General features: G+C 45.2%; 2 protein-coding genes across 2 annotated transcripts; both read right to left on the bottom strand.

The window, feature by feature from the left end:
* Window positions 1-1,627: 1,627 nt before the first annotated feature.
* On the bottom strand, window positions 1,628-2,566 carry LOC144266737 (olfactory receptor 5AS1-like). The gene has a single exon (XM_077820232.1). It carries the CDS (start codon window positions 2,564-2,566, stop codon window positions 1,628-1,630), a length of 939 nt encoding a protein of 312 aa, XP_077676358.1.
* A 13,925-nt stretch (window positions 2,567-16,491) lies between these two features.
* On the bottom strand, window positions 16,492-17,430 carry LOC144266808 (olfactory receptor 5AR1-like). The gene has a single exon (XM_077820329.1). It carries the CDS (start codon window positions 17,428-17,430, stop codon window positions 16,492-16,494), a length of 939 nt encoding a protein of 312 aa, XP_077676455.1.
* Between the last annotated feature and the right edge of the window lie 6,134 nt (window positions 17,431-23,564).

Here is a 23,564-nt window from a genome sequence, read left to right as displayed (position 1 = left end):
TTAATCTTAGCCTTGCTTGTGGGATTTTTATTTTGCTTCGTGTCTTACATTGTTCTGTCTGTTACTACTTAAAACCACTTAAATCCTACTTTTTATGTTTAAGAAAATCACTTTTGTTTATTTATAAACTCAGTGTTAGTAATTGTTAGCTGGGGGGAGGAACATATCTCTCTATCAGTGATATGTGGGGGGGAACATTTATTTTTTTACCCTGTATAAGCTTATGATGGAATAAAACAGATTTATTTGGGGTTAGGTCCCATTGGGAGCTGGGTGTCTGCGTGCTGGAGACAGGTACCCTCCTGAGCTGGTTTCAGTCTCTATCTGCAGTTTCGTGGGCGTGGCCCAGACTCTTGGTCTGTGTTGCAGCAGACTGGCTTGTCTGGCTCAACAAGGCAGGGTTCTGGAGGCCCAGGCTGGCAGGAAAAATGGGATCAGAGGTAATTTGAGCCCATCAGGTGACAGTCCCAATGAGGGTCTCTGTGACCAAACCCAGCACACTATGCACTTGCGTTTCCTGCATTTCAAAAAAACATCCCAGCCCCTGAATGATGTGCTATTCTAGTCTGGGTTTGTCATAAATATAAAGGGAAGGGTGAACCCCTTTAAAATCCCTCCTGGCCAGAGGAAAAATCCTCTCACCTGTAAAGGGCTAAGAAGCTAAAGGTAACCTCGCTGGCACCTGACCAAAATGACCAATGAGGAGACAAAATACTTTCAAAAGCTGGGAGGAGGGAGAAAAAACAAAGGGTCTGTGTCTGTCTGTATGCTGCTTTTGCCGGAGACAGAACAGCAATGGAGTCTTAGAACTTAGTAAGTAATCTAGCTAGGTATGTGTTAGATTATGATTTCTTTAAATGGCTGAGAAAAGAGCTGTGCTGAATAGAATGAATATTCCAGTCTGTGTGTCTTTTGTGTAACTTAAAGTTTTGCCTATAGGGATTCTCTATGTCTTGAATCTAATTACCCTGTAAGGTATTTACCATCCTGATTTTACAGAGGTGATTCCTTTTTTACTTCTATTAAAAGTCTTCTTGTAAGAAAACTGAATGCTTTTTCATTGTTCTAAGATCCAAGGGTTTGGGTCTGTGGTCACCTATACAAAATGGTGAGGATTTTTACCAAACCTTTCCCAGGAAGTGGGGTGCAAGAGTTGGGAGGATTTTGGGGGGAAAGATGTGTCCAAACTACGTTTTTTCAGGAACCCAGATAAAGTTTGGTGGTAGCAGTGGAAATCCAAGGGCAAAGGGTAAAATAATTTGTACCTTGGAGAAGTTTTAACCTAAGCTGGTAAAAGTAAGCTTAGGAGGTTTTCATGCAGGTCCCCACATCTGTACCCCAGAGTTCAGAGTGGGGAAGGAACCTTGACAGGGTTGCTCTCAATCTCTCCTTTCAAAGTGGTTCTACTGTGGATAACTAATTGAATAACTATTGGAACAGAAACGCGAAGTTGAGCATTTCACCCTCGAGGCGGTTCCCCTTTTCCACCAGCTTATAGAATCATTCTCTCTCTCTGCCCTGGGATACTTCCCATGTTTTGTCCACTGATCTCAGTTGGGGTCTGCAGACCTTGTTGGAATACAAACAAATTATTCATAATAACAATACAATAATGAGAAATGCAGATTCAAGAGCTGGTTAGGAGTTTATTCATTGCTTTCCACAAGGCATCCTTCACCTCCATGTTCCTCAGGCTGTAGATGAGGGGGTTCAACATGGGGATCACCAGCGTGTAAAACACTGAGGTCACTTTGTCTCTGTCCATGGAATAGCTGGAGGTGGGACGCAAATACATGAAGAGGAAGGTGCCAAAAAACAGGACCACAGCGGTGAAGTGGAAAGTGCAGGTGGAGAAGGCTTTGTGCCGGCTCTCGGCAGAGCGGATCTGCAGGATGGTGGAAATGATATACACATAGGAGAGGAGGACTGTCACAAAGCTGCTCCCTGTAATGCAGCTCGTGAAAGCAAACGTCATAATCTCATTGATGCGGGTGTCGGAACAGGAGAGCGCCAATAGTGGGAGGACGTCACAGAAGAAATGATTGATGATGTTGGAGCTGCAGAATGACAGCCGAAATGTGCAACACGTGTATATCATTGAATCCACAATCCCCACAGCGTACACCACAGCCACCAGCTGTTTACAAAGCTGCCTGGACATGGTGACCGTATAGAGCAGCGGATTACAGATTGCCACATATCGGTCATACGCCATCACAGCCAGCAGGAGGCACTCAACATCTCCAAAAGCAATAGAGAGAAACATTTGCAGAGCACAGGCCGTGTAAGAAATGCTTTTCCTTTCAGCCAATAAATTCAGCAGCATCTTAGGGGAAATAATCAAGGAAACGCACATGTCACAGAAAGACAAATTACTGAGGAAAAAGTACATGGGGGTGTGGAGTCGGGGATCAATCGTGATTAAGAAGATCATCCCCCCATTCCCCACTAAGGTGATACCATAAATCAGTAGGAACACCACAAACAGGGGGATCTGCAGCTCCAGATGATCTGTCAGTCCTGAGAGAATGAATTCAGTCACCTCCGAGTGATTTCCCTCTTCCATCTCCTCTGAACAGAGATCAGGCTGCTGCAGAGATATGGGCCGGTGGATGGTGCGGAAAACCTGTCCCTTCTCTGTCATGAAGTAAGGGAAGATAAATGGAGATCAGTTTCTCAATGGACATCAGTACCCGCTCAGGGAAGGGCTGAGTCCACAGAGCCAGATGTTCTTAGCTGGTTATTCCAGGTGTTCGATAAAATGCACACGCTCTGCAAATACAATGACACGCAGGTTAATCATGCCCTCCACACACAAAAACTCCTGTTCTCTAATCCAAACTAATCCAATCCTTAGCTAAAGAAGGGGTGAGAGTAAAGGAGTGTCAGTCTTTCCACCCTTTCTGGGCAAGGGGAGTTCTGTGGCTTGGCATGTCCGTTTCGGGTAAAGTTGCTTACTGTGCTAATTAAGCTGTTTGGCATTTACTGGAGCCTCTATAAAAACCCAGAGACATAACCGAAAGCCCTGACTTCAGGGACTAGGAAATTGCCTATTTTGTCCAACCAAGGACGTCGCTCCTTTAGCTGAAGAGGTCGGAGTTGGGGCTGAAGCTTTTGGTGCTGGAGGTCTGGAATTCAATAGCTGCTGATTCCCAGGGTGTCTGTATCTGTGTGTGTGACTGTAATTCAGGACAATAGCACGTACCTGCTGAGAAGAGAGAAAGAGAGATGTGTTGGTGTTTCCTCATCCACAGAAACTGCCAATTTGGAGCATTCAGGAAGTTTTATACGAAGATGTGTGATCTATGGGATGTGATTCCTGAAGCAACTGGGAATACCTGAGCTCAGAGAGACACAACAGCGAATTCATGCATTCAGTGAACCAAAGCCACTCTCGCTTAATTGGTGCCCTGGGGATTAATTTGACCTACTCTTTCTTACTGTGTTATTAACTGATGCAATTTCTACCAGAGTTTCAGAGTATGAGGTTGGGCTATATTTCATCCTGCTGTTTTCAGTGCAACCTGGGTACTGTGAAGAGCTTATCCACAAAGGGTTGTTTGTTTGTTTTTTTGTGAAGACCAAAATCTTTTAGTTAAAATGTAATATTTTGATTTGGAAGTACCACGGTGGTTCCTCAGATACAACACACCATTAATCTCTGCCATGGGCCAAGCTCCCAGGCTGGACTACATCCACCATGATGCATGATGGTCTCGCCTCTTGCTGAACTGCCCTGGAACATCACCAGAGTACCACAGGCATGTTTTAGGGAGGAGAGGTGTTTGGTATTTTGATGGAAAGCTTATAATTTCAGGAGAAAAGATCATTTCTTGGGAAAAAGAGTTAAATGGAAAATCCAATTTCCTACCAAAAAAACTTCTTAAGAAAAATTTTCAACCAGCCTTAGGTAGAAATATGGAATCAAAGGACCGGAAAGTTAGATACAGGTGAAACATACTAATTGTTTGCCGCTGTAGCTGATATCTTCTCAGTTATTCCTGGTTCCAGAGTGAACTCATTGTCCTGGCCCCAACAGGTGGAATGTAAAACCTGTAAGACACGTAAGAGTACTCCAGATTATTTAGCTATTTATAGCATGCCAATCACCATAGTATCCTATGTCCTTCCCTTGCTAGGTTACTCCACCAAGTAGGAAAGATAGGTTCACCCATTTTGCTTGATGGAGACCACATGATGAGCAGATGGGCTCAGAGGGAGGCCACAACATGCTACAGGCTTGTGCAGTTCACAAAACTGTCCATCTTGCATGCATATGATCTGCACACGGAGCTCAGCTATAAAATGCTAAATAAATCCTTGAGTCAACTAAAAATAGTCATGCTCTCCTCACAAATATTAATAATATTTTTATAATGTATGTGAAGTTATAAGATTACACTGTAGCATGTTATTAATACATGTTTCAAAAGCAGGCTGGCAAACTGGTCTGTCTTAAACAAAGATATGTGGGCACAGGTTAATTTTGTATCTAAACAGTAACTAGAGTCATCAAGCAGGAAAGAAAACAAAGGAAGCCCAAAAAAGGTGAGGAAAAAGCAGCAGGGAATATTCTTCTACATAGACAGTTTGTCTTCTGGTAACCAGGTGGAAATATTCCTCAAAGGGGGGGTAGGACTCAGAAGAGGCACAGAAGGCACAGAAATCCCAGGGCACCAATCTCTGTCCCTCTTTCAGTTGATTCACTGCACCTGAAGGGATAAAGGAAGCCGCCATTGGACTGGGGGAGGGGTCCTGACCTAAGAAGTTTGGACAGTGAGACTGCTGAAAGCCTGTGGTGTGGAAACTTTTGCATTGTTTTTCACATCATTTGTTAACTTAGGAACAAGTTGCATTCTCGCTCTATTTTTCTTGTAACCATCTCTGATTTCTATGCCTCCTTATTTGCACTCACTTAAAATCTATCTTTGTAGTCAATAAACTTTGTTTTATTATTTTATCTAGTCCACAGTGTTTAAATAGAAGTGTCTGAGAAACTAAGTTGAAGACATGTTAGTGCTATTAAAGAAATAATGGACAATGTAGCTTGTATTGTCCAGGAGAGGACTGGGCAGCACAGGACATACATCTTGGGAGGGAAATCGAAGATTGGGGTGTGTGTTGGGTCACCCTGCAGTATAAGCAAGGGTGGTGAGAGCCTGAGTGTAACCCATCTGTAGTTACACACACATGCTCAGGATGTGATTTGCATGCCAGACGGTGGTTTGTGAGTGGCCCTGGTGGAAGCCACTTTACCAAGACATTGCAAGGTTGCAGGCAGATGTGACACAGCTGCTGATTAGTCTGCGCTGGACCCTGGTATGTCACAGCCACCAACGTAAAAAGTATCCCAGTAACACCAAAGTATAATGCTGACTGAGAGGAGTGTTCGATTGATATGAAAGGGTGAGGTCATCACAGGGATGGGCCCATGCACTGATCCATGGCTGCAGATGTCCAAGGCCATTATGGTCATCACCTCCCACCAAGAAGATCCATGGCAGGCCCAATGATGACTCTTCCCTTCTTCACTGTGGTAGTAGAAATTATGCCCCAAGGGTGTGCAGGCTTGGTTGGTACTATCTGCGCTCTGGGGCATGTTGGTGTCCACTTCTCCTAAGTGTTCCAGCCTGTGAAACATTGCAGGGTTGATTGTATTAAGAGGAAAAATTGATGATAAAAGTCAGCTCTATTCTTTGGTATAATCCATGTGGTGGGAGGAGGGGGAGGTTACAAAGAATGTACACAACATCCTGCTTCCCTTAACACCAGTAGAAACAACCAACGACCAGCAGTCTCTGTATTCAGAAACTCCCAAGTCTGTCACTCCAGGTCTGTGCCCAGGAAACACTATGCCCCTCCTTCCTCTAGGAGTCATGCTCATATTCCTCCTCCTGGCTTACACTTACATGTTTTATTTTATTGTGTTTGGTAATTCACTTTGTTCTCTCTGTTATTACGTGGAACCACTTAAATTCTACTTTTTGTATTTAATAAAATCACGTTTTACTTATTAATTAACTCAGAGTATGTATGAATACCGGGGGGGGGGGGGTAAACAGCTGTGAATATCTCTCTATCAGTGTTATAGAGGGCGAACAATTTATGAGTTTACCCTATATAAGCTTTATAAAGAGTAAAATGGATTTATTTGGGGTTTGGACCCCATTGGGAGCTGGGTATCTCAGGGCTGGAGAGAGGAGCACTTCTTAAGGTCTTTTCAGTTAAGCCTGCAGCTTGTGGAGGACGTGGTTCAGACTTGGATCTGTGTTTGCAGCAGGGAAGTGTGTCTGGCTCAAACAAGGTAAGGTTCTGAAGTCCCAAGCTGGCAGGGAAACAGGCTCAGAGGTAGTCTAGGCACATCAGGTGGCAGTCACAAAGCGGTTTCTGTGACCCAATACGTCACACAGAGTTTACGAATAAAATTGCAAAACAATGTGGGAGGCAGCAAACGATAGGACAAGAACCGGTGGAATTCAACTGCAGCAAGGGCAGTTTAGATTGGACATTAGGAAAACCATCCCAACAGTGAGGGTGGCTAAGTACTGGAATAATTTGCCCAGGAAGGTTGTGAGATCTCCATCACTGGAGATTTTTAAGAGCAGGTTAGACAAACACCTGTCAGGGATGGTCTAGATTATACTTAGAACTGCCATGAGTGCAGGAGAGTGGACTAGATGACCTCTCGAGGTCCCTTCCAGTCCTTTGATTCTATGATCGCACAAGGAGCCCTGCACTGGGGGTGGGGGAGGTCAGCCTGAGCACTGGGCAGGGCAAGGGACTTGCACCTGCCTACACTTGACATTCAGCTCCACTGTACCCCCCACCACATTCACACACACAGTGTTCACTGCACACGAAGCACACACACACAAGCACATACAGTGTCCACTGCACACGAAGCACACACACACAAGCACACACAGTGTCCACTGCACACCAAACACACACACACACACACACACACAGAGTGCCCACTACACACACACAGCCTGACACCGACCTCAGTCAGAATACAGAATAATCTCCACTGGGAAGCTGGGAGAGCTGCAATATTTCCAACTTGCCTGAACAAAAAGAACCGCAGGGGATTCTGCTGCCCTGGCAGGGAGATAGGACTAGAGAAGTCTGCTCCTTCCAAGGGGCTAAGATTCGCGATGTGACGGAGAAACTGCAGAGACTCATCAAGCCCTCGGATCGCTACCCCTTCCTGCTTCTCCACGTGGGCACAAATCATACTGCCAAGAATGACCTTGAGCGGATCACTGCGGACTACGTGGCTCTGGGAAGGAGGATAAAGGAGTTTGAGGTGCAAGTGGTGTTCTAGTCCATCCTCCCCGTGGAAGGAAATGGCCGGGGTAGGGACCGTCGAATCGTGGAAGTCAACGAATGGCTACGCAGGTGGTGTCGGAGAGAAGGCTTCGGATTCTTTGACCATGGGATGGTGTTCCAAGAAGGAGGAGTGCTGGGCAGAGACGGGCTCCACCTAATGAAGAGAGGGAAGAGCATCTTTGCGAGCAGGCTGGCTAACCTAGTGAGGAGGGCTTTAAACTAGGTTCACCGGGGGAAGGAGACCAAAGCCCCGAGGTAAGTGGGAAAGCCGGATACCGGGAGGAAGCACAGGCAGGAACGTCTGTGAGGGGAGGGCTCCTACCTCATACTGAGAATGAGGGGCAATCAGCAAGTCATCTCAAGTGCCTATATACAAATGCACAAAGCCTTGGAAACAAGCAGGGAGAACTGGAGGTCCTGGTGATGTCAAGGAATTATAACGTGATTGGAATAACAGAGACTTGGTGGGATAACTCACATGACTGGAGTACCGTTATGGATAGTTATAAACTGTTCAGGAAGGACAGGCAGGGCAGAAAAGGTGGGGGAGTAGCACTGTATGTAAGGGAGCAGTATGACGGCTCAGAGCTCTGGTATGAAACTGCAGAAAAAACTGAGTGTCTCTGGATTAAGTTTAGAAGTGTGAGCAACAAGAGTGATGTAGTGGTGGGAGTCTGCTATAGACCACCGGACCAGAGGGATGAGGTGGATGAGGCTTTCTTCCGGCAACCCGCAGAAGCTACTAGATCACACGCCCTGGTTCTCATGGGAGACTTTAATCACCCTGATATCTGCTGGGAGAGCAATACAGTGGTGCACAGACAATCCAGGAAGTTTTTGGAAAGTGTAGGGGACAACTTCCTGGTGCAAGTGCTGGAGGAGCCAACTAGGCGGAGGGAGCTTTTCTTGACCTGCTGCTCACAAACCGGGAAGAATTAGTAGGGGAAGCAAAAGTGGATGGCAATCTGGGAGGCAGTGACCATGAGTTGGTCGAGTTCAGGATCCTGACACAGGGAAGAAAGGTAAGCAGCAGAATACGGACCCTGGACTTCAGGAAAGCAGACTTCGACTCCCTCAGGGAACTGACGGGTAGGATCCCCTGGGGGAATAACATAAAGGAGAAAGGAGTCCAGGAGAGCTGGCTGTATTTCAAGGAATCCCTATTGAGATTATAGGGCAAACCATCCCAATGTGTTGAAAAAATAGTAAATATGGCAGGCGACCAGCTTGGCTTAACGGTGAAATCCTTGCGGATCTTAAACATAAAAAAGAAGCTTACAAGAAGTGGAAGGTTGGACAAATGACCAGGGAAGAGTATAAAAATATTGCTCGGGCATGTAGGAATGAAATCAGGAGGGCCAAATCGCACCTGGAGCTGCAGCTAGCAAGAGATGTTAAGAGTAACAAGAAGGGTTTCTTCAGGTATGTTGACAACAAGAAGAAAGCCAAGGAAAGTGTGGACCCCTTACTGAATGAGGGAGGCAACCTAGCGACAGAGGATGTGGAAAAAGCTAATGTACTCAATGCTTTTTTTGCCTCTGTCTTCACGAACAAGGTCAGCTCCCAGACTGCTGCGCTGGGCAACACAGCATGGGGAGTAGGTGGCCAGCCCTCTGTGGAGAAAGAAGTGGTTAGGGACTATTTAGAAAAGCTGGAAGTGTACAAGTCCTTGGGGCCGGATGCGTTGCATCTGAGAGTGCTAAAGCAGTTGGTGGCTGTGATTGCAGAGACATTGGCCATTATCTTTGAAAATTCGTGGTGATCGCGGGAAGTCCTGGACGACTGGAAAAAGGCTAATGTAGTGCCACTCTTTGAAAAAGGGAAGAAGGAGGATCCTGGGAACAACAGGCCAGTCAGCCTCACCTCAGTCCCCGGAAAAATCATGGAGCAGGTCCTCAAGGACTCAATCCTGAAGCACTTACATGAGAGGAAAGTGATCAGGAACAGTAAGCATGGATTCACCAAGGGTAGGTCATGCCTGACTAATGTAATCACCTTCTATGATGAGATTACTGGTTCTGTGGATGAAGGGAAAGCAGTGGATGTATTGTATCTTGACTTTAGCAAAGCTTTTGACACGGTCTCCCACAGTATTCTTGTCAGCAAGTTAAAGAAGTATGGACTGGATAAATGCACTAGAAGGTTGGCTAGATTGTCGGGCTCAATGGGTAGTCATCAATGTCTCCATGTTTAGTTGGCAGCCAGTATCAAGTGGAGTGCCCCAAGGGTCGGTCCTGGGGCCAGTTTTGTTCAATATCTTCATAAATGATCTGGAGGATAGTGTGGATTGCACCCTCAGCAAATTTGCAGATGATACTAAACTAGAAGGAATGGTAAATATGGTGGCAGGTAGGGATAGGATACAGAGAGACCGAGACAAATTGGAGGATTGGGCCAAAAGAAATCTGATGAGGTTCAATCAGGATAAGTGCAGGGTCCTGCACTTAGGACGGAAGAATCCAATGCACCACTACAGACTAGGGACCGAATGGCTAGGCAGCAGTTCTGCGGAAAAGGACCTAGGGGTGACAGTGGACGAGAAGCTGGATATGAGTCAGCAGTGTGCTCTTGTTGCCAAGAAGGCCAATGGCATTTTGGGATGTATAAGTAGGGGCATAGCGAGCAGATCGAGGGACGTGATCGTTCCCCTCTATTCGACATTGGTGAGGCCTCATCTGGAGTACTGTGCCTAGTTTTGGGCCCCACACTACAAAAAGGATGTGGAAAAAATGGGAGAGAGTCTAGCAAATGGCAACAAAAGTGATTAGGGGTTTGGAACACATGACTTATGAGGAGAGGCTGAGGGAACTGGGATTGTTTAGTCTGCAGAAGAGAAGAATGAGGGGGGATTTCATAGCTGCTTTCAACTACCTGAGAGGTGGTTCCAAAGAGGATGGTTCTAGACTATTCTCAGAGGTAGAAGATGACAGGCCAAGGAGTAATGGTCTCAAGTTGCAGTGAGGGAGGTTTAGGTTGGATATTAGGAAAAACTTTTTCACTAGGAGGGTGGTGAAACACTGGAATGCGTTGCCTAGGGAGGTGGTAGAATCTCCTTCCTTAGAAGTTTTTAAGGTCAGGCTTGACAAAGCCCTGGCTGACATGATTTAACTGGGGATTGGTCCTGCTTTGAGCAGGGGGTTGGACTAGATGACCTCCTGAGGTCCCTTCCAACCCTGATAGTCTATGATTCTATGATTTCCCAACTGGTCTCTTCCAACAACAGCTTCTCTGAGGCCTGGTTTATGCTTAAATATTAGATCAACAGAGCTCCATAACAATGGGAGGGAAACTTTTCACACCCTGTGCGAGGCAGTTAGCTTGTACTGACCATCAGTGTAATTCTTCCGTTCAGCTAGCGACTGCCTCTCGGGGATGTGGATTCACTAAATCGAATGGAAAACCCTTCCATCACTGTGGAAAGCATCTACACTACGGCGCTGCTGCACACCATAGCTGAGTCAATGTAATGGCCTTCGTATAGACATTCCCTGACTCAATGTGGGAGTTTCCCCCGTTCCTATTAAAGTGATTTTTCTCTCCTTTTCCTGTCACTCTTCTCCCTCCCTTCATAAAGCTCTTTCCTTCTTTTGATAGGTAAATATGTTCAGAAAAGTTAAAATTTCTCCTCTAAGGATCATTCTTTACTTCACTTCCCGTGAATGGCTCACGGTCATTTCAATTAAAGGCTGAAATGTTCTGACACTGACTTGTTTGCCCATGACTTGGTGGTATCTCTTTGTTTTTCCTCCCTTCACTTACAATCAGCTGAGGACGGAAGCAGTACCTTCTCAAAACAGGAAAAATCAGACTGAAATTTGAACTTTCCCCTGTTTGCTAACCACACCAATGTTACACTTAATACCTCTGGAGCTGCTTTCTGGGATGACTTTGAGATTTGCTTCCTGGAGCATCTTTACTCCCAGGACTACAGGTGTGCACAGCACATGCCATTAATGTTGTTGCCTTCCTTGTGAAATGGAACAAAGAGGGCAGAGCTTCAGCTGGTCTGGATTGCTCTCTCTCCCGTGAGGGCTTTTGGATATGACACAAAACTGAGGTGACTGTATTCCACTTCATGTGTTGGTCACCTCTCCAAAAGTCTCTTTAAGTGATTTCCAAGTGTTGTAAGTATCTAGAAATGGGTGAATTTCTTCTGGACTAATCATAGAATCATAGACTTTAAGGTCAGAAGGGACCATTATGACTGTCTAGTCTGACCTCCTGTACAACGCAGGCCACACAATCTCACCCACCCATTTCTGTAACAAACCTCTAACCTATGTCTGAGGTATTGAAGTCATCAAATCGTGGTTGAAAGACTTGAAGGTGCAGAGAACCCTCCAGCAATTAACTTCTGCCCCACGCTGCAGAGGAAGGTGAAAACCCCCCAGGACTCTGACAATCTGCCCTGGAGGAAAATTCCTTCCCGACCCCAAGTATGGTGATTAGCTAAACCCTGAGCACGTGGGCAAGACTTACCAGCCAGGCACCCAGGAAAGAATTCTCTGTCGTAAGATCAGATCCCACCCCATCTAATATCCCATCACAGGCCATTGGGCATATCTACCGCTAAGAGTTGAAGATCAATTAATTGCCAAAATTAGGCTATCCCATCATATCCTCCCTTCCATAAACTTATCAAGATTAGTCTTGAAGCCAGATATGTCTTTTGCCCCCACTGCTTCCCTTAGAATGCTCTTCCAGAACTTCACTCCTCTGATGGTTAGAAACCTTTGTCTAATTTCAAGTCTCAACTTCCTGATGGCCAGTTGATATCCATTTCTTCTTGTGTCCACATTGGTAGTGAGCTTAAAGAATTCTTCTCCCTCTGTAGTATTTATCCCTCTGATATATTTATAGAGAGCAATCATATCTCCCCTCAGCCTTCTTTTGGTTAGGCTAAACAAGCCAAGCTTCTTGAGTCTCCTTTCTTAAGACAAGTTTTCCATTTCTCGGATCATCCTAGTAGCCCTTCTCTGTACCTGTTCCACTTTGAATTCATCTTTCTTAAGCTTAGAAGACCAGAACTGCACACAACATTCCAGATGAGGTCTCACCAGTGCCTTGTCAAATAATACTAACACCTACTTATCTCTACCGGAAATACCTCGCCTTATGCATCCCAAGACCGCATTAACTTTTTTTCACAGCCATATCACCTTGGCGGCTCATAGTCATCCTGGGGTCAACCACTACTACGAGGTCTGTCAAGGTTCCTCCTCCACTCTGACCTCTAGGGTACAGATGTGGGGACCTGCATGAAAACCTGCTAAGCTTACTTTCACCAGCTTAGGTTAAAACTTCGCCAAGGTACAAATTAATTTTATCCTTTGTCCCCGGATCTCCACTGCCACCACCAAACTCTAACTGGGTTTACTGGGAAACGTAGTTTGGACACGTCTTTCCCCCCAAAATCCTCCCAACCCTTGCACCCCACTTCCTGGGAAAGGTTTGGTAAAAATCCTCACCAATTTGCATAGGTGACCACAGACCCAAACCCTTCGATCTGAGAACAATGAAAAAGCATTCAGTTTTCTTACAAGAAGACTTTTAATAGAAGTAAAGAAATCTCCTCTGTAAAATCAGGATGGTAGATACGTTACAGGGTAATTAGATTCAAAACATACAGAATCCCTCCAGGCAAAACCTTCAGTTACAAAAAAGACACACAGACAGGGATAGTCATTCTATTCAGCACAGTTCCTTTCTCAGCCATTTAAAGAAATCATAATCTAGCACATACCTAGCTAGATGACTTACTAAAAGTTCTAAGACTCCATTCCTGTTCTATCCCCGGCAAAAGCAGCATACAGAGAGACACAGACCCTTTGTTTTTCTCCCTCCTCCCAGCTTTTGAAAGTATTTTGTCTCCTCATTGGTCATTTTGGTCAGGAACCAGCGAGATTACCTTTAGCTTCTTAACCCTTTCCAGGTGAAAGGATTTTTCATCTGGCCAGGATGGATTTTAAAGGGGTTTACCCTTCCCTTTATATTTATGACAAGGTCCTACTCCTCCTCTGTTATTTCCAAGTGATGCGTCCCCAGTTTATAAGAAAAATTCCTGTTACTAATCCCCAAATGCATGGCCTTGCACTTTTCACTATTAAATTTATTAATAATGTATTGTAAAAAACAATGCCATTGGGGTTGACCTGAAACTATTTACAAAAGTCTCCTAATAGCCTTGTCCCAAAACAATGTGTGTCGGTGAGGAGGATTTAGGTGCAGGTTGCAAAGCAGCCTCCGGAACGAGGTGGTGATACTCCCTCTCTTTGTAATTTTTAGCTCAATAGTTAGGCTGTTCACCTGTGACGTGGGAGATCCAGCTTTAATTCCCTGTTCTGTCCAGTGCTGGGCAAAGATGTGCACTTGGCTTTCCTGTATTTCCAGAAAGCATCCCAGCCCCGGAGTGATGTGCTATTCTAGTCTTTGGTTGCTCTCAATCTCTCCTTTCAAGGTTGTTCTATGGTGGAAAACTAATTAAAAAAACGTTGGAACAGAGACATGAAGTTGAGCATGTCGGTGCCCCGAACCACTTGTCTATAGAGTCAGTCTCTCTTTCTGGCCCTGTGATTCTTCCCGTCTTTTATCCACAATGCAACAGCTTCAACAGGAGAGACTGAGGCCATATCTACACTACTAGCTCAATCGGGACTACTGCAATAGATTAAATGGTCTTGATTGGGCAGGTCTGGGGAAGACATGCTAAATCGATGGGAGAGTTCTCACCTGTTGAAGTCTGTACTCCACCTCACTCAGACACTATGTTCCATCATGTATCTTCCTCAGGGCTGGTCTACACTAACGCTGTCTGATTATCTTTGTTACACTACTTCAGTTATGTCACACTCCAGTTGACTTAGCACGGTGTGGACACCACTGTGAGTCAGACGACCTTAGACAACTTGAAGTAGCGTAACTTAGGTCAATTTACAGCAGTAGCATAGACCAGTCCTGAGAACCATGCAGGACAGAACATAGCCCAGTGGCCAGGACATTGTCTGGCAATGTGGGAGACCCACTTTCAAATTGCTTCTCCCCATTCGACAGAGGGGGAATTGACCTGGATCTTCCACGTCCCATGGGAGTGATCTAAACACTGGGATAAAGTCTACAAGGGAAGCAGCACCATTCCCACCTCTTCCATTCCCATCACTTTTGTCAGTGTGGCCCTACATTGTCTTTACTTTGACATCAAAAAGTATCGAGGAAGGAAAGGAAATGTTCCATTTCTGATCATGCTAAATAGTTCCTTCCACCCCACAGGACATTTCTGTCAATGTTTTCAATTTGCCAAACATTTCAGGAATTTTCAGATTTGGTTCAGGTTGAACTGAATTTGTTTTTCAATGTTTACTAAACACCCATAAATGCAAAAATTAGCTATTGGCCCAGCTCTAGCCATTTCTCACTCTCTGCAACCCGAGCTGTACAATTCCCCGAATCCCTATTCTTCAGAGTCCATAGGACTTACCCACAGAACTAAGAGTAAGACCTCATAGCCAACCTGCTCCTGTGGTATAAACATCGAGTGTCTGATATGACTTTATCTTTCTGTTTAATTTATGTGCTCGAGAAACGTCACACTTCCCATATTACTTTGTATTCAGTTCAGTGCAGATTCTCACAGTGGACGCACACACACCACGTTCTCTTTTCGATATGTTACCCTTGTTCTTATTTATTTTGTTGCTCCCTTAACTTAAAATAAAGGCCATCTTGATGGAAATCACCTTTCTCCTCCACATGCGTGGATACAAACCAGGCGACAATCTACACAACAACCCCACAGAGGACGTAAAGGGCTGCAGAGGATCAGGAGGGTGCAAGGTGAAAAACTCCCTTTGTTTCAGCCATAGAAATCACACACTCTATACTTGCAACTGCATAACCAAACCAAACCCACTACAATGCAGAAGGAGAAAGATTTGATTCCCCCCTCTTCTTTCCCAATACAAATACATCTATGCTTTGAAAGTGTTATGCAGACAAAACTACACAGGATCCTTTCATGGGACAAGACAAGATGTCACGTGTATTATAACACAATTTGATTTATGATCTATAACTAATATCTAATACCTATGTATACACACACACACACACATCAAATGTTCTGCAGCTGCTAGATAGTTACCATTCCTGAATGTAGCTTGAGTTGGTGGCTTGGGTTCGTAGCTTGTGGCGGCTAACTGGCCAGGAAAGCCAGGCACAAGGAAGAACTGGGTCTCTGTTGGGCAGGCACCAATGCCCTTCTGTGTTGGCAGCAGAATGTTACCCTCCAAAGTGATCCATCTCACCCATCCTTTTTGAATCCAGAGTCTATAGGTCTTGATGTGTCACACTGCCTCTGGGTTTGGTGTGATTGATCACCCATCAATTGCAGACTTGACTTTCAGCCTAGGACCTGGCTTTGATGTTTCTTCAATTCTACTTTTGTTCTTTTCTTTTGAGGGTGGACTCTTCTTGCTTTGTCAGGGCTGTTGTCTTCATCTTCAGCCATTGGTGTTTACACTTTATTTCATCAGGACAGGCTGGGGCTGGAGGTTGATTCCATTATCCATATATACCTCATTCACACATCAAAACTACACTAATAAGATTACAGCAGGGTTTTGCAAAAATGAAGGTTGCAGCAAGCTTTTACAAAATGAAGTGAGCATTTTAAAATGGAGTTTGGGACAAGTTAAAATGGAGTTTGAGTTACAATATGGACAAGTGTAAGGAATGGCAAACAGTGAACAGACGTTACAATGTTGAAACAGTGTAAGTTTCAGTTATTTAAGCAGCAATTGGATTGAAAATAAACTCAATTAGCCAGTTATTAGGTACCTGGTTTTATGAATGAATGTATTTTCATTCATAAAACTTTATTTTTGAAGTTATATTAATAAAGTGAACAATTCTACAGAAGCATGTCACAAATATTCACACATCTGAAACAGGTGCCTCCTGGAATTTTGATGGGGTAATAGCCTAACAAAGCCCTGATTTTAGTTGGGGCCTGCAGGCCTCGTTGGAATACAAACAAATTCATAATAACAATATAATAATGAAGAATACTCCCACGGGCTCTGCCAAATTACATTGCAATGGGATGGGAATTGAATTCACCTGTTTCCACTCCCCATCACTAAACCAATGCTGAGTTAAACCGATTCAAGATTTGGTTAGGAGTTTATTCATTGCTCTCCTCAGGGCGTCCTTCACCTCCGTGTTCCTCAGGCTGTAGATGAGGGGGTTCAACATGGGGATCACCAGCGCGTAAAACACTGAGACTATTTTGTCCGTGTCCATGGAATACCTGGAGGTGGGACGTAAATACATGAAGAGGAGGGTGCCATAAAACAGGACCACCGCAGTCAAGTGGAAAGAGCAGGTGGAGAAGGCTTTGCGACGGCCCGCAGCAGAGCTGATCTGCAGGATAGTGGAGGTGATATAGACATAGGAGAGGAGGATGGCCACAAATCTGCTCCCTGTAATGCACAACGTGAAAGCAAACACCATAATCTCATTGTTGCGAGTGTCAGAACAGGAGAGCGCCAACAGCGGGGGGATCTCACAGAAGAAATGATTGACGATGTTGGAGCTGCAGAATGACAGCCGAAATGTAACACACGTGAGAATCATTGAATCCACCAACCCCACAGCGTACGCCCCAGCCACCAGCTGTTTACAAAGCTGCTTGGACATGGTGACCGTATAGAGCAGCGGGTTACAGATGGCCACATAACGGTCATACGCCATCACAACCAGCAAGAGGCCCTCAGCATCTCCAAAAGCGATAGAGAGAGACATTTGCACAGCGCAGGCAGCATAAGAAATGCCTTTCCTCTCGGCTAAGAAATTCAGCAGCATCTTGGGGGAAATTGTTGAGGAAAGGCAGAGGTCACAGAAAGACAAATTCCTGAGGAAAAAGTACATGGGGGTGTGGAGTCGGGGATCAATCGTGATTAACAAGATCATCCCCCCGTTCCCCACCAGGGTGACACCATAAATCAGTAGGAACACCACAAACAGGGGGACCTGCAGCTCCGGATGATCTGTCAGTCCTGAGAGAATGAACTCAGTTGCCTCTGAGTGATTTCCCTTTTCCATCTCCTCTGAACACAGATCAGGCAGCTATAGAGATATGGGCATGTGAATGGTGTGGAAAACCTGCCCCTTCTCTGTAATGAAAGAAGTGAAGATAAACAGAGATCAGTTTCTTAATGAACATCAGTACCCACTCCGGGAAGGGCTTAGTTCACAGAGCCAGATGTTCACAGCTGGTCATTCCAGGTGTTCGCTAAAATGCACACACTGCGTAAATATAATGACACTTCAGATTCATCATGTCCCACACAAAAACACTCCTGTTCACTCATCCAAAGAGAAAACAGTGACTTGTGATTCTGCTGTGAGAGAATCAGTCTGAAGGGATCATTTCATCACTAAAGAAGGGGTGAGAGTGAAGGAGTGTCCATCTTTCCACCCTCTTTGGGCAAGGGGAGCTCTGTGGCTTGGCATGTCGGTTTGGCGTAAAGTTGCTCACTGTGCTAATTAATCTGTTTGGCATTTACTGGAGCCTCTATAAAAACCCAGAGACATAACGGAAAGCCCTGACTTCAGTGACTAGGTAATTGCCTATTTTTCCAAACAAGGATGTCGCTCCTTGGGGTCGGAGTTGTTGCTGAGACATTAAGTGCTGGAGGCCTGGAATTGAATAGCTGCTGATCCCCATGGTGTCTGCGTGTGTGTGTGACTGTAATACAGGACAATAGCACCTGCCTGCTAAGAAGAGAGAGAGAGAGATGTGGTGGCATTTTCCCATCCATAGAAACTACCAGTTTGGAGCATTCGGGAAGTTTTATACTGAGATGTGTGATCTATGCCACATGATTCCTGAAGCAACTGGGAATACCTGAGCTCAGAGAGCCATAACACCTAATTGAAGCATTCAGTGAACCAAAGCCACTTTGCTGTAATTGGTGCCCTGGGGATTAATTTGTCCCACTCTTTCCTATTGTGTTATTAAATGATGCAATTTCTACCAGGGTTACAGAGTATGAGGTGAGGGGTATATTTCATCCTGCTGTTTTCAGTGCAGGCTGGGTACTGTGTAGAGCTGATCCACAAAGGCGGTTTGTTTATTTTTCTGTGTGGAGACCGAAATCTTTTTTGTTAGGAAATACCATAGGGGTGCATCCGATACCACACAGCACCAATCTCTTCCATGTTCCTGGCTCCCAGGCTGGACTACATCCCCCATGATGCACGATGGTCTCTCCTCTTGCTGAACTGCCCTGGAACATCACCAGAGTCCCACAGACATGGTTTAGGGAGGAGAGCAGTTTGGTATTTTGATGGAAAGCTTATAATTTCCAGGGAAAAGATAATTTCATGGAAAAAATAGTTGAAAGGAAAATCCAATTACCCATCAAAAGGCTTCTCAAGAAAAATTTTCAAGGAGCTTTCACAAGAAATTTCAAATCAAAGGAACAGAAAGTTAGATACAGGTGAAACATATTAATTATTTGCAGCTTTAGCTTATATCTGCTCAGTCATTCGTGGTTTAAGAATCACATCATTGGCCTGGCCCCAATAGGTCGAATGTAAAACCTGTAAGAGTACTCCGGATTATCGAGCATTTACAGCATGCCAATCACCATGGTATCCAATGTCCTTCCCTTGCTAGGTTACTCTCCTAAAGGTAGGAAAAGTCAGTTCACTCATTTTTGCCTCATGGAGACCACAGGATGTCCAGAGGAGCTCAGGAAGAGACCACAGCATGCTCTGGACTTCTGCAGATCACAAACTATCCCTCTTGCATGCATATTATCTGCACACAGAGCTCAACATTAACATGCTAAATAAATCTACGAGTCAACTAGAAATAGTCATGCTCTCACCGCAAATATTAATACATTTTTGATAAGGTATGCGAATTTATAATATTACATTGTATCGTGTTATTAAAAACATGTTGCAAACTGAGGTGGGCAAACTGGTTTGTATTAAACAAGGAAACGTGCTCTGCTTAATTTTGTTTCAAAACAGTAACCAGTCAAGCAGGAAGGGAAACAAAGGTAGCCTAAAAAGGTGAGGAAAAAAGCAGCAGGGAACATCCTTCTACATAGAGTTTTGTCTTCTGGTAACCAGGTGGAAATGTTTCTCAAAGGGGGATAGGATGATAAAAAGAAGAGGCAGACATCCCAAGATACCTCTCTCTCTCTCTCTCTCTGCCCATTGATTTACTGCATCTGAAGGGACAAAGGAAGCAGTCTTTGGACTGGGGGAGGGGTCCTGACATGAAATTTGGTCAGTAAGACTGCTGAAAGCATGTGGTGAGGAAACTTTTGCTTTGAATTTCACATCTTTTCTTCACTTAGGCACAAGTTGCATTTCTAGCTTTATTTTTTTTTGTAACCATGTCTAACTTCAATGCCTCCTTATTTGCACTCACTTGAAATCTCTCTTTGTGGTCAATATACTTTCTTTTGTTCTTTTATCTCGTCCAGTGCATTTAAATAGACATGTCTGAGAAGCTAACTTGCAGGCTTGTTAGTGCTATTAAAGACATAATGGACAATGTAGCTTGTATTGTCCAGGAGAGGACTGGGCAGCACAGGACGTACATTTCTGGAGGGAAATCGAAGGCTGGGGAGTGTGTTGGGGTCACCCTGCAGTATAACCAAGAGAGATGAGAGCCTGAATGTAACCCAACTATTCCTGGCCACGCTGCAGTTACACACACACGCTCAGGGTGTTATTTGCCTGCTAGATGGTTGTTTGTGAGTGGCCTCGGTGGAAGCCACTTCAGCAAGGCATTGCAAGGTTGTGACACAGCTGCTGATTAGTCTGGGTTGGACCCTGGTATGTCACAGCCACCAACCTAGAAAATATCCCAGGAACACCAAAGGTGTGGTGCTGACAGCAGTGTTCGATTGAAATAAAAGGGTGAAGTCACCACAGGGATGGGCCCATGCACTGATCCGTGGCTGCAGATGAACAAGGACATTGCTGTCATCTCCTCCCCACAAGGAGATGCCTGGCAGGCCCACTGATGACTCTTCCCTTCTTCCCTATGTTAGCAGAAATGATCCCTTCCGGGTATTCAGGGTTGGCTGGTATTATTAGTGCTCCATTGCATATTGGTGCCCACTTTTACTAAGTGGTGCCAACCTGTGAGGCATTGCAGGGTCGATTGTATTAGGAGGAAAAAATGATGATCCAAGTCAGGTATATTCTTTGGTATAATCCTTGGAGGAGGGGTTACAAAGAATGTACGCAAAGTCCTGCTTCCCTGAACACCTGTCAAAAAAACCTGCAGCCAACAATCTCTGTATTCAGAAACTCCTAACTCTGTCACTCCAGGTCTGCGCCCAGGAAACATATTGCCCCTACTTCCTCTAAGACTCATGCTCATAACTCCTCCTCCTGGCTTTCTGCCTCCTGTGACCCAGAGGTGACTGGGGCACTCCCCACTGAAAATGCCAAGGTCAGGGAAAGCTGCAGAAAGGAGGATATTCCCCAAACTGGTGGTTAACAATGAAGATCTCTGGAGCAGCTCTGCAGAAGCTGCTGAAAAATATCTCCGAGCAGGCCAACTCTGTCCCGGTTACTCTTTTCTTAATTTTAATTATTTCCTATTATTTATAGTCAGTGAAACAGAGTTTAGGAATAAAACTGCAAAGCAACATGTCTGGCGGGGGACAGGATTGGACAAGAATGGATGGACTTCAATTGCAGAAAGGGTGGTTTAGGTTGGACATTAGGTAAAACATCCCAACAGTGAGAGTGGCTATGCACTGGATTAACTAGTCTAGGAGGGTTGTGGAATCTCCACCATGGGAGATTTTTAAGAGTAGGTCAGACAAATACCTGCCAGGGATGGTCTAGGTAATACTTAGCCTTGCCATGAGTGCAGGGGAGTGGGCTAGATGACCTCTCAAGGTCCCTTCAAGTGGTATGATTCTATGATCTTACAAGGAGCCCTGCACTGGGAGGAGGGGGGACACCAGCCTTAGCCGTGGGCAAGGCAAGGGACACGCACCTGCCTCCACCTGATGTTCAGATCCACAGTACCCCCCAAAACTTGCACACAGATACTGCCCACTGCACACCAAGCACACACACACACACATAATGCCCACTAAACACACAACCACAGTGCCAAAGACACACAACACACACAGTGCCCTCTACACATAACACACACAGTGCCAACTGCACACCAAACACACACACACAGGCTCACACTGAGCTCAGTCAGAATGCAGAATAATCTCTACTGGGAAGCTGGGACAGCTGCAATATTTCCAACGAGCCTGAACAAAAGACCCTAAGGGGATTTTGTTGCCCTGGCAGGGAGATAGGACTGGAATTCCCAACTGGTCTTTAAATAAATTTAAATACCTTTAAATAAATGGATGAGTCAACTAGAAATGGTCTCACTGCAAATAGGAATACAATATTTGCTGATTCTGGAAAGGAGAGTAGAAGGCATTCACTCCGGCTTCTACAATTTCTCTGGAATCTCCACTCTTGATTTGAATAATATTTCACACACACAAAACAGTAAAAATAAGTAATAAAGCGACACAGACAGCAAAACAAAGCCACAAACAAACAAGTGACAACACTGAAAATGCAAAGAGAAGGAAAACATCAAGTGGTTGGTGATGGGTATTTTAAATGAGTGTTTAGGATCCACACTGTGGAAGGGCAACAGAGCTCTGTAGAAACAGGTGAAGTTCTCCTGCTTTCACATTGTGTGTGTCACCAACTCAAGAACTTGGAGTAGACTGACTCATTATGTTTTTACATGTGCTGCAGGACATCAACACATGGCTTTGGAGTTTGCAGAGAGATCCCCACTTCAAAGAGCTTGCAAATAAGGTCTTTATCCTACAAAACACCTAGCAGCATCCTCACTAACCCGAGTGCTGCTTGCTACTTATGAGTCAATGGGAGTACTCTGAAGAGACAAAACTATCCGAGATAGCAAAGATCTGGCCTTAATGGTTTCCTATACCTCTCCCCAAACACATGCTAAAACTTAATGGCAATCACTTGTCTAGACAAGTGATTTCCATTATGTTTTAGCCTTTGTTTAGGGAGAGCGGGGTCTCTCCTGCATTGCAGCAGCCAATGAGCTGGGGCTGGGAAGGAGGGCCATCTCTCCCCGGCACCCGCTGCCCTGGAGCTGGAGAGAGTCGCGTCTCTTTCCAGCCCGTGCAGCCCTGCACGTCCCAATTTCCCCTCACTCCCCATCTCACTCCACTGCTCCCTCACCTACTCCCTATTCCTCCCAAGGCCACCACCCATCTTACACGTGCATCCTCTCCAGGGTCCTGGAACCTAATTAGGTGCATTGCCCTTCACTGCCTCGGGCTTGGTCACCAAGGCACACACCTGAAAGGGAACTGTGGAAATGACCCTTCTGAATGGAATCACTATTATAAAAATGGCGTGTTGGACGATGGTGGTGCAGGTTTTGACAGATGAGAGGAAGAGCTTGATTTTTATGGTTTCACATGCAAAGAGTAACCATCACCTTTCTAGGCAAATGCCTTTTATTTCAAAGGAAAAGAGCAATTCAAGAATGACAAATAGTAAAGTCCCCGTGAAAGAGGGGGCAATTTAATTTCTGTGCCCTTCCATGCTGGGATCTCTTCAATGCATGGCCAGGGATTTCATCTTGTGAAATGACCCACTTGTAACACTAACAGCTCCTATGCATTGCAAATATCCATTCTCTTCCTACAGGCCTCAGGACTTGGTTGCTTCTGAAATCGAGATGAGCCCTTCCTGCACAATCTCCTGCATGGAGATGTTGCTAGTGGCAGCCTCTTGTCCCTGCCCAGCAACCTGGTGAAGCTAGGGAAGAGAGAATGTGCATCCTCCCCTGCCTTATAGTGACATCACACGGGCATCATTGGACCTTCTACATTCCTCAACTTGTGCCTCCTGAAGATGCTCAGGGCTTGTCTGCACTGTGCCTAGGTCTTCTGGATATGGATAGACTTGCTTAAAGAGGTAACCATAACATGGACGCTACCCATGAGACCACATCCCCTGCTGCTGTCAATGGATGCCTCTCCCTGGGAGTCATTGGGCCAGATTCGCAGATGGTGTAAATCACCATTGCGCTGTGGTTTTTTGGAGGTGGGAGGGGTGGGAGTGAAGAGTTTCCTGGCGATAGAATAAATTGACATTCCCACAGACTTTGAAGGGTGTTACTGTGCAAT

Source organism: Eretmochelys imbricata, chromosome 6, assembly GCF_965152235.1.
Source record: "Eretmochelys imbricata isolate rEreImb1 chromosome 6, rEreImb1.hap1, whole genome shotgun sequence".
In the NCBI taxonomy this organism is placed as follows: domain Eukaryota; kingdom Metazoa; phylum Chordata; order Testudines; family Cheloniidae; genus Eretmochelys; species Eretmochelys imbricata.
This window is presented reverse-complemented; position numbering and strand designations above follow the sequence as displayed.